At 38.5% G+C, this 11,660-nt stretch overlaps 1 protein-coding gene across 9 annotated transcripts in view; it reads right to left on the bottom strand.

Annotated features, from left to right (window-relative positions):
- Nucleotides 1-6,199: 6,199 nt before the first annotated feature.
- LOC111866848 (CLIP-associating protein 1-B) overlaps nt 6,200-11,660 on the bottom strand; it is a 206,452-nt gene continuing 200,991 nt past the window's right edge. For all 9 annotated transcript variants that reach the window (XM_033752436.1, XM_023856165.2, XM_023856162.2 and 6 more), the window contains 4 exons: nt 9,427-9,604; nt 7,584-7,790; nt 6,638-6,849; nt 6,200-6,282 (listed from right to left, as the gene is read on the bottom strand). In XM_033752436.1, coding sequence (XP_033608327.1) covers nt 6,649-6,849; nt 7,584-7,790; nt 9,427-9,604 — 586 coding nt within the window. In that variant the 3' untranslated portion in view covers nt 6,200-6,282; nt 6,638-6,648. The remainder of the gene's footprint in view (nt 6,283-6,637; nt 6,850-7,583; nt 7,791-9,426; nt 9,605-11,660) is intronic.

Below are 11,660 nucleotides of genomic sequence, written 5' to 3'. Positions count from 1 at the left end.
GGATGTATGCTGAGTAGTGACAAGACAATACATCATGTAAGCATTGAATATATTAATGTTGTCAACAAGATTCAAATTAAAACAGTGGCCACCTTAACTCTCTTGACTAGCACCACTGTAACAAGTTCCATCAGTGCGCCATCTTGTTTCTCTCTAGTGTGTATGTAAATCTGGATAAGAACAGTGAAGTAACACTTGCATCACAGTGTTTGGTAACTCACTGTATTATCCACAGAAAGGCCTTGAAATATCTACAATAAGCTGTTTTTACATCTTATTATTCTCCTTCGTGTTACTTACAATGCTTACTAATAAATTAGCGATGGCTTTTATCACAATCACACAACAAATGCCCAGAAATAATTTGGAGCTCAAATGCATTGTAAGCAAGTCTTTTCATTTTGGATGAAGACCATAATAAGAAAAAAAAGATTGAGACATTTGTTATTGTTTCATCAAGGTTCACTTTGGTGCAGGCTGGATTCATATGAACCAAAATAAAACATTCCAGTGAACAGTTGTGAAAATTTGCCATAAATAACAATATGGTCAATGGCAACCATCTGCACATGTTATAATTCAGATTGATAAACAAGGCAGGCTTAACATGGCATGGCAAACTTCTATACATCAATATGTAATATTACACAGTCATGTACAAGGGTTCATTCTTCTTACGAGAATAGTTCAGTGAAACTCTGATATGCTGCAACTCATTACAGTGTGGATTTGGATTTGCTGAAGGTATGATCATGTTACCCAAGATGGCTATGTTCAGTGTGATAGCAATAAATCTGAAATACATTTTAAGCTACTTTGAACATGGTATTATCACATTCTGTGCTGTGCTGTATAGGTACAAAGTCAAAGTCTGCTATGAATCAAAACAGTATCTTGCTGAGTTATTTAGGGTTCTCTTAGAATTCTTTTACTGAAATGTGACACTGAACACAGTATCAATTTACACAGTACCATATTTAGGTGAATAGCAATAATGTGCAGAGCTCATCAACTGCTAATCCTTCCTTTTGCTCTAACTCCGTGAGCTGGAAAGCGCATCCTAATTTGAAGAAGTTGCACGGATGATATTCTCTGTACTATACTAACAGCTGATCATTCATTAGTAGTAAGTTGCCATGGCTACAGCAATGACCATCAAATGAAAACAAAAGTGTACAGTGGAAGAAAAGTTGAAGATCATCAAAAGTGATGAAAGTAGGAAATCAAGAACAATGTATTCTGTGAGCATGGAATTCTAATAGGAAGAACACATGGTTGGATTGAAAAATAAGACAAATTATTAAGTGCACTGTCTTTTGGAATGTGAAACCATGCAGTCTGGTAGAAGTCTAGTGACATTTCAGAGGAATGTACTGCTTCAATTTTCAGGATAAAAAAATAAACCAATTAAAGAAGGAGGGCTTCTGTATATATTACTAGTTTCACTTAGAGAAAAGTTAGTCCAATGGCAAATAGAACTGCTGGGAAAAATGTCATCAGAGTTGCTGCTGTTGTCAGCAGAAATCTTGGATCAAGAAGTGCAGGCTGCTTGTAATGGATTTTGGAGTACTCCAGGAACAAATGACCTGGTGATCTGGATTGAGGCAGATGTGGAAGCTAGCCGTGGAATTTCTTAGTGAGGACGAAATCACAACTTCTGTGGAAATGGAAAAAGAACTAAAAAAAAAAAAAAATAGCTGGTGATGCAGTTGTGCCAGAAGGTGCTTATGATGATTCCTGCAAAACACTGAACCTGTATTAAACGAAGTGCTTAGAACATTACTGAAATTACAATACATTCAGAACAGCTTTATTTATTGCAAGTAACCAGTGTTAAGCATTATGCAGTAAGAAAGTTTTGGATCAGGAGTACCAGAGACCAGAAGTGGCGCAAATGTGATTTCTGAAACCACTACTAGATATCATTAGATTAGATCACCAAAGAAATTCTTACATAAGAGAAAGATTGAACATTACAAGTACAACTGAAAATATACACCCACACAACAGGAAAATTCATTTTAAAAGGGACCACCTTCCACCAATGGGATGGTGAGGAAGGGAAGACTGAAGCAACAATGGACAGGCTAAAACCATCTTGGGATTCACACAAACAAGCCTTAATGGTCTAATAATGTTATATTTTAGTGCCCTGCTGCACTGATTCATGTTCATGATGTGTATTTGTACCAACCGTCTTACAGTGCACACAATTTCACCTTTCTTTTCACTACATGTTTTGGCACTAATGTGCCATCTTTAGGTGTGGTTTTGTCTACGTCAAACCATTGCACTGTATGCCATCATGTCTCCTTTATAAAATGATTAAAATGTAAATATGTCATGTATAATAATAAAATTTATATATTAAAACTTTTCAAGATTTATCATCTATACGTCGCACTTCAAATTCACGAGTTACGTCAATCCTCTCCTATGGGAGTACTCTTCCTATATTCTTGTGTATATTGTGTCCTTCCCATCAGCCCTCCAGTCAACCAATTTAATCTATATACAGAAGTAACAACATACTCAGCTGGTGTGATCGACCTGCTGTATGTCCTGAGATGCTACTTGTACAAAAGGAGCCAGTGTGATGCAAACGCACATCACAACTTCATTCTCCTGGCAGACCTTCTACCTGCAGTCTTCATCTTGATACGGCTCCTCACTTCATCCTGCAGACGGCTGAAGAATGCTGATTGCGACGGCACGGCCTTCGCATGAGGCTTCTGAGCAACATCATCAGGCCCCAAATCTGATTTACTTTCAGTTTCTACCTTCTTGTCCTCATCCTTCCCATGACAGATACCAACTGATGTCTTGCTTATAAATGACACACTCCTGTTCTCCTGTTATAGAACAGGAGTGTGTCGTTTATAACCAAGACATTATTTGGTATCTGTCATGGGAAGGATGAGGACAAGAAGAAGGTAGAAACTGGAAGTAAATCAGATTCGGGGCCTGATGATGTTGCTCCGAAGGCCATGTGGTCGTCATCAGCGTTCTTCAGCCATCTGCAGGATGAAGTGAGGAACCATATCAAGCTGAAGACTGCAGGTAGCAGGTCTGCCAAGAGAATGAAGTTGTGATGTGCGTTTGTATCACACTGGCTCCTTTTGTAGCATCTCAGGACATACAGCAGGTCGATCACGCCGGCCGAGTTTGTTGTTACTTCTGTATATAAATTAAATTGGTTGACTGGAGGGCTGATGAGAAGGACACAACACAGGACACAATATACACAAGAATATAGGAAGAGTACTCCCATAGGAGAGGATTGATGTAACTCTCGAATTTGAAGTGCAACGTATAGATGATAAATCTTGAAAATTTTTAATATATAAATTTTATTATTATACATGACATATTTACATTTCAATCATTTTATAAAGGAGACATGATGGCATACAGTGCAATGGTTTGATGTAGACAAAACCACACCTGAAGATGGCACATTAGTGCCGAAACATGTAGTGAAGAGAAAGGTGAAATTGTGTGCACTGTAAGACGGTTGGTACAAATACACATCATGAACGTTAATGGTCTAACCCTACCAGTTTCATGATAATTATGAAGTATGTAAATTAACTACCTTTCATGTTATATTATTTCTTGTTATGTAAAATGTGATCTACATTCTTGTAATCTTCATAGCACTGTTTTATCAAAATTAATATACAATCCATATGATATTATCTCTGTGGTTCATCGTTTAGCTCTTTTTCAACACCCATCAAATATTTACTCAATTTTTTACGACAGTGGCTGCTAATCTCTTTGTTTCATTTTTCTTGTTCCTTTTAGCTCTAGTAATGAGAACACTCATTCATGCAATCCCTCATTTCACTCCATTGTTTGTTACATTATAACTAATTAAAACCTGTCTTCTGGAATCCTACACAAAAACTCAAATGGTTATTTGAAAGAGTGTATAAATGACTCGTGATGCAATGATGTGTTACAATTTACCACATTTCACTATTTCTGCCTTCAGGATGTCCTTAGAGAACACTAAAAGCTCCTGCAATAGTTCTCCATTTGTACACTGAATTACTAATTCATTCATTCATTTTTTTGTTTCTTTAATAATGATTTTAGTTACTGTGATTATGTAACACTGAATGACAGAATTAATGAATAATGAATTGAAAAGGATGTGGAAAGCCACAAAAAACCTCAGCTTGTATGCAGGAAATGAAAACAATTTTACATACTTCAGTTTGATTTATTCACTGAACTTCTTTCTGGATGCCACAGACTGAATATTTCCCACTAACAGAGAATTTCTCCAAATTATATAAAAGCCTCTAATTAATAAGATCCCCCATTTCCTATGCATTCGACAATGGTTTTCAAGAGTTCTATTTTTGGGATATAATGCTGTGTAGTCTGCTGAAAGTCAATCAATGTTTCAGAGGAACATGTCACGTCTTTTTCGGGGTTGAAGAGTAAGCAGGCAGCTACCTGCCTCAAGGTAGTATCCTGCGTGACTTACCCTTCAACCCTGAAGATGGAAGTGACATGCTCCTCCAAAACATCAGCTGACTTAACAGACTACACAGCATTATATTCCAGAAGACAGAACTCTCCATAACCAATGTTGTGAGAACCCAAAACTTTACAATCTTGCACTTTCCCTCCCATAATATGGTTCTTTTCTGTGTACAAAATCATACTAAGGGGTCATATTTTAAATTTATAAATATAATATGCAAAAAAGGATTCTTAAATTAACCTTCAAGTACGTGTAAGTACTTCATCACAATGTTCATACAGATCTCAATCCACATTGCATAGGCAATGGTAAGTCCTTTGTGACTAAATTATCTTTTAACCTGAAAATGAAATGCCTGAGTTGTATAGTAACTGTTACTTTAATTGGACATCTCAGTTAAAGTCACATGCTCCACCTATTAAGCCTGGCAGGCCTACAAGATATTGAGTTTACTTCTAAACTGCATTGTCTAGAGAACTTAACTGTATAACATTCCCACATTTATGAATCCAATACAATAGGCACTAGTTTTTGGTCAAATAATTGGACAAAGTTTTGTCTTGTATAAAGTGTAAGTTCATTGCCATGTCAAGCAAACAACATCAGACCTTGGTGGTTTCTGTACAGCAAGCTAGCTACAAGACTACCAGAACAAACAGAAGAGCCTGATACTGAGAATTATGATCCAAAGAAAAAATAATGTTATTTTAAAATATACACATGAAAAATAGCAATCAATTTAACTTCCCCCTTAAGGAGATTCAAAAAGAAACAGCAACTGATAATGCAATATAGAGTTTTAACAAATTTACTGTTGTTTGTTTTCTCTCCTTCATACACCATGCAGAAATACCAAGAATGTGAAACACTGCCCGCACATATTATTGTAAATACCAATCAACACATAGTGCAACAAAGTTCTCAGCAAGTTATAGTACTAACGGAACTTCATTCTTGAATTCTTCTGCTTACAGCCTCCCTGAAGTTTCCAAAAATATCTGTATTTTTTGTGCTGATAACTATTTTCCTCTGAAATCACTTATTTCTTTGATTTTACATTTGAATTACCTACCATCATAAAATGATTTTATATTTCACTTCTTACTTACAAGGGAATTGTCATCAAGAAGAGCACTGCCTTCTGTGATGTAATGCTGTACAGTGTGGTAAAAGTTTACCAACGTTTCAAAGGAGCATGCTGCCTCCATCTTCAGAGTCAAAGAGTAAGCCATGCAAGCAAACAGTAAGGAAAATACTCTGCTTGTCTGTTCAGCTTACTCTTTGATCCTGATGGTGAAGGCAGGATGTTTCTTCAAAATGCTGGTAAACCTCTATTGTGCTACACTGTCATCATCATCATCATCATCATCATCATCATCATCATCATCATCATCATCATCATCATCACAGAAGGCAGTATTCTTCATAGTCACCTAACAAAAGCCACAAATTATATTAAGTGTCTTCATGTCTAGAGATGATTGCCACTGCCATATTTCTTACATTCTAGCTTCAGAACAACATCAATGTAACAGGAAATCAATATCAACATGCAACTTAATATACAACTAGCAGAACTTATATGCTTTGTGCATGCACCACACTTGTATGCTCTTTGTAAAAAAAGTACAGTAATAATACATGACTCTTATGCCTCATGCAAATCAAATTTTTCATTTATTTATCACGCATTCTTTTTTAAAAAAAAGGAACCCTACTGCTAACATAATTATTGTAAATAATACATCTGAAGTTGGTATCATTGTCGCAGTTCTGCAGCCAACCTGCAAACACAAGGACACAAGTTTCAAATCAAAAAGATCGGACAATGATGTTTAAATCATAATATAGTACATTTTTCAGATCGAAAAGCTTAATCTGTTGAAAGAGCTGATTAATCATCACCTCCAACTCTTCTTCATTTCTGTTCTTGGTTTATTTGCTCCATATTTTTCCACAGTATAAATACATGGGTTTTACAATTATTTTTAATCTTGGTACCCATAACCAGAATCGGGGGGACAGGATATGCACATGAATATTACTCCCGTAAAGCTACCATAATCAGAACATGAAACCAGTTATTTCAGAAATATTACAAGCTCACTGAGTATCTCACAGAAGAAAAAGTAGGCATACTTGTCATGTCACTATGGGGGGGCATTCTTGGGGGAAGTTGGCACGGAGGATCCCTGTTGTGCACGTCTGATGTACAGGTGAAGGAGCTTCAGTTTGCTCCCATTTAGAGCTTCAAGGTGTGGCTGCAATGCTTCTTCCCCTACTGATGAGTGCAGTGCTACCATGCAGAAAACAGCTGATTTGCGGACTGAGCTCTCTTCATTGTCATATGCCTGTAGTAAAAAGAAAATCTCTAGTACCCTTAAGTATATGATAACCCCAAAGCTGCCATCTGTTGGGAAAAAAAAAGACGTGATAGTATGCANATGAATGAGAAATCAAGAAATCCTTCAAAGCAATTTTAAAATCTTTACAATTAGTGAACAACTGCTTTAGATATAAGGGTAAGCTATTAAACAATCTGATACCCATACAGTATGATCCCTTCAGGTATAGTACTGCAAGAATATACCTTTTACTCTAACAACGAACATAATTAACATGCTCTGCCATCTTTCCCTTGTCTTATTAACCTTTATCTTAGAGGAACAGGGGTTTAAAATTCTCTGAAATATGACACCTGCAATCGAATATTAACTGGGGGGTTAATTAATAATGGTATTAAGCAGGTCCCTTGCCACCTTGGCCAGCTCCTCCTCAAGTGAGATGCACAACCAATAAACATTAACAGGTACTTCAGGCAAGTCTGCCACATTAACTGCGTTATTTACACAAAGGTACCACTAATGAGGCTACAAGCATAGGTAGCTATTTCAATGCACCATAACTACAGATTCAGTGAATACACATTAGTATCATAATGTGCTTTACAATAAGAACATTTCATACTTATAGTGTACCAGACGAGTTCATTATGCTCCTACTGCAATAACATATCTCTGAGAACTGAAACTTAGGACAGTGAGAATTATTGTACTCTGAAGTGAACTTCACAGCATGAACTCACCTTGATGAGGCCTGGCATAACTTCAGCAAGGTGTGGCTCCACAGCCTCCTTGCTCTTCTGTTCGACCAATTTGGTGAGCATTTTGATAGCTCCCTGGTTCACCGGGTATTCTCCTGTTGTGATGAGTGGGTTCAGTACTCGGATCACAACATCAGGGGGCAGTACTGTTCCCATTGTGGCTGCACATGCCTCAGCACATCTCAGCACCTATCACAAAAAGATATAAAAATATATTCTGAAGCTAAAATGAGCTGTTTGACATAATACAACTAAGCATAAGCTAAAATATTCTATTTCACATAACAAACTACAGTTGTGGAGTCATAACTGTGGCTGTGGTTGCATTGGTGATGTACAAGTGGACAGAGTTATCTTGGCTTCCATATGGACTACTCATAGCGCAAAACACATTTCCTTTGCAGGTAGGAACATTTAGTTGAACTCTTCAATAGAAGCACTGCTGTCCTTGGTATCACTTCAAGCTTCACTATCAGATTGGAGATTGGCTATTCTTTCATCACTGACATCTGCAACAACTTTGTCCTTTTCCCTATAAAATTCTTCAAGGAATCCATCATGTCTAATGACATCATCCCAGTGGTCTCATGTTACCTCCTGCACGGCACCATTTGTTCTCAAAGGTAACTTTTGCAGTGACAAATCTTCCTCGTGCCTTTACAGCTCACGAACTGCACCCCCTAACTGCTGTCTCAAGACTCCTGACTCTCATGACTATACTTCACAAATCACTGTCACGCACAGACTAGTGCTCCCAGTCATAGCCTTCACTGCACTTCTGACAGTGGATGTTCCTCTACTCCCAGGCTCATGTCATTGCTGGCTGGCGACCATCTCGCACCAACCTCCTGCTCTTCTAACTCTGTTATCTCAGGGCTGTCTCTAAACTGACTTGTCCCGGCCCTTGTTATAGAGCCTCAAGACAGACCCAATAGAAAACACCACTTTCTGGAGTTGCTTCGCTATTGTGACATCACTGCTGTAATAATCTGGTGTTGGGGTCACATGTTTTGTTAAGTTTGAACATTCCTGTCTGTTAATATTTGAGCGTAACCTTATTTCTATTGCCTCTACACGTCAGTCCCTGTAGTGTGATGTTTTGACTAGTGTCTCAGTTTTTGGAACTGAACCCACTGGGCCAATTCAATGCTGCATTTTGCCACTGTGGACTAGTCCAGCTGATATGACTGTAGATGCTTCGCACATTCCTTACATCTGGTTTTAATGGTCTCACCTGTTTGCCATATACACTTTTCCACATTCATGTGTAATATTCCATATCACACTTACTTGTCAAAGAGGCAATGAAACAAGGTCAAAACTGAATACTATTAAGAGAGGAACAATTAAAATTTAGAAAAGCATTGAACCCAACCACTACATTATTATGCCCTTTTTAACAGTGACAGCTTAAACAACATCCACTGGAACAAACATCAAGAGGGACATGCCAAATAGCTGAAGACAGAAACTCACTGACAAACAGTGGCCACAAGTCAAGCGACATGGTGACATGTCACAGTTGGCTGGATGACCGCACAATTTGACTCCATCCTCCTGTCACTTGCTGCATTAGCAGGACGAGGCCTCACACTAAGAAACTGATGCACATGCAAGCAATATATGGTCACTGCCCACACGGACCCTAATGATGGAGAGAGCGAGTTTCCAAAATGTTGGTCAGCATTTACATGGCTGATTGCCTGACAAGATTTTGGTGCACAGTATTATTTAATTTCTCACATAAGCTTGGAGCATGTTTCCTACTGTTTTGCTCTAAGTGGTACATTTTATGTTTAAGTCACCATAGCATGTATGCAGTTACCTCCTTACTGTTATCCTTATGAGACTGCAGAACCTTGAGAACCAGCAACTCAATGTAGTTGTGGAAGCAGGACCCCATAGAGGGCTTCTTGAACATCTCTGTCAGCACACTCAGCACCAGTGCACGCACTGAGCCCTCTGGCTTTGTCAGCTGCTCCAGCAAAACCCTCAGCAGTGTCCTGCAACAATATATCCAGGTTGGTGAAGCTTCTCATCATGATCTAAATATATGTAATCATCATAATCCTTAGTCACAGGAATTGCCAGGATTCTTTCTTGGGGGGGGGGTTAGAAAAACTTACTTACATTTGACTTGTTTAAGACTATTTTTGCTGAATGCCCTTGAGGATTCTAGAGAGCAGAATACATTTTTGTACTAATATCTGTAATACTTTCTTCTTTTTCCAATTTTGATATTTCCCCCTCCCCAAAAAAAAAAATTAAAAGGGAGAGAAGATACCTGTCTTGCCCCCACCTATGCTCACAACCGTCAACAACATCACAATTCTCATGTTAACACAATAAGCATCCACATAATATTTTTTTATCATCTTTCCTAATACAACCAACCAAATACATGTTGTAACCAAAATCACAATTAAATTCAGCTTCATCTTTTCATAACAATGATCTGCAACAAGTATTATCAGGGCAATGTCTTCCCTTTTGTTACCATCCATTTCCATACCATAATGATCAGCAGTAACATCATGAAATTCCTTATACTCTCAAATTTCTCCTTCATATCATGATTATCCACATCATCACCTTCACTGCCACGTCCTCACTCTCCCACATCATCATAATCAACATCTTCCCATACACCCTTCATCATAACCACACTTGCCCCATCACCGTTACCTTTATTTCCTCACATCACCCCTCCATCATCAAAATAGTCTTTATTTCCTCACATCACCCCTCCATCATCAAAATAGTCATCTTCCCATACCTCCACATCATAAGATCTGTTACTTCCCTGCTTCCCCACCTAATCACTGTTACTGGCTCACTTCCTCTCCTGTTACTTCCCTGCTTCCCCACCTAAGCACTGTTACATAATCATCTTTCCACTTCCAAAATGTATCATAATATGAGTATTTACAGCCCCTCTTCATGATTGCCATCACCCTCTCACTTTTGTGTCCCACTGTTGCCTCTTATTTCCTTCCCATCGCCATAATCCCTGTGCGATCTGCAGTAGTCTTCTGAGTTGTGATGGTGCGTAATTTGGAAGAAGCCTGACATTTTGGAGGAACTAACTCTCTGCACCTTCAAAGATGAAGAATAAACCAAGAAAGGAATCAGTACAAACAGGTGGCCAGCTCGCCTCAGCAAGCTGAGCTTGTCATATGCTTCCAATGTTTTCTTGCTTGGCTTGATCTTTGACCTTCAAGATGGAGGCAGTATGTTCTGCTGAAACATCAAGGTTGCCATTTTGGTGGTCACCACCATGGGTGAGCATTATGGTAACCGGTATGGCCATGATGGTGAAGAAAAAGGAGGGATACAAATATACCACTTGATGAAGATCAGAATGTAATTCATATTTAGACACATATGTGTTCAGTTTCTGTACAAGATGGGGTAAACATGCAACACGAAGTATTTAATGATGATACTAAATTTGTTTAGAAGGAATGCTGAATGTTGTGGAAACATTTAGTAATGTGTGCATTATACAAGCAAACTAAGCAGAGGCCATGATAACACCCAAATGTGGAGGCCTAATCCACAGTGAACTGAGCAGAACTGTATGAAAATGTCGTAAGGCAAATATGTCTCTATTTAAAGAAAGCAGTTTTCTGGGATTTGGCCCCATGTAGATATTGTTAACCACTGTTCTGGAGGAACGTATCGACTCCACTTCCAGGTAGAAGAAAAAAGAAGAAAATCCGCAAGCGAGGAACGAGCGTGAGCAGGTGCTTTCTTCATCTACCCTGAAGATGGTGGTGATATGCTCTTCCGAAATGTCAGTTAAAAAAATATCTACATGGGCCACATTCCAAAAGACTGCTTTCTTCATAGTCACCACCATGAAAACCTCAAATCTTACATGTTTTATTTATTTACTTATGGGTTTATTTAATGGCGCTGTCAGTAGCTCATATAATATAGCAGCAGTAGTGAATAATATTGTGACATGTTGCGCTAAGGAGAACCACCCCCCACCAGCAGTGACGCGGCGGGTGAGTCAGCGCTCCCCTCCCCCTCCTCCGCACGGTAACGAAGCCC

The sequence above is a fragment of the Cryptotermes secundus genome, unplaced genomic scaffold (genome assembly GCF_002891405.2).
Source record: "Cryptotermes secundus unplaced genomic scaffold, Csec_1.0 scaffold643, whole genome shotgun sequence".
In the NCBI taxonomy this organism is placed as follows: Eukaryota; Metazoa; Arthropoda; class Insecta; order Blattodea; family Kalotermitidae; genus Cryptotermes; species Cryptotermes secundus.
Note: the sequence above shows the minus strand (reverse complement) of the source record. Positions and strands in the feature narration are given on the sequence as shown.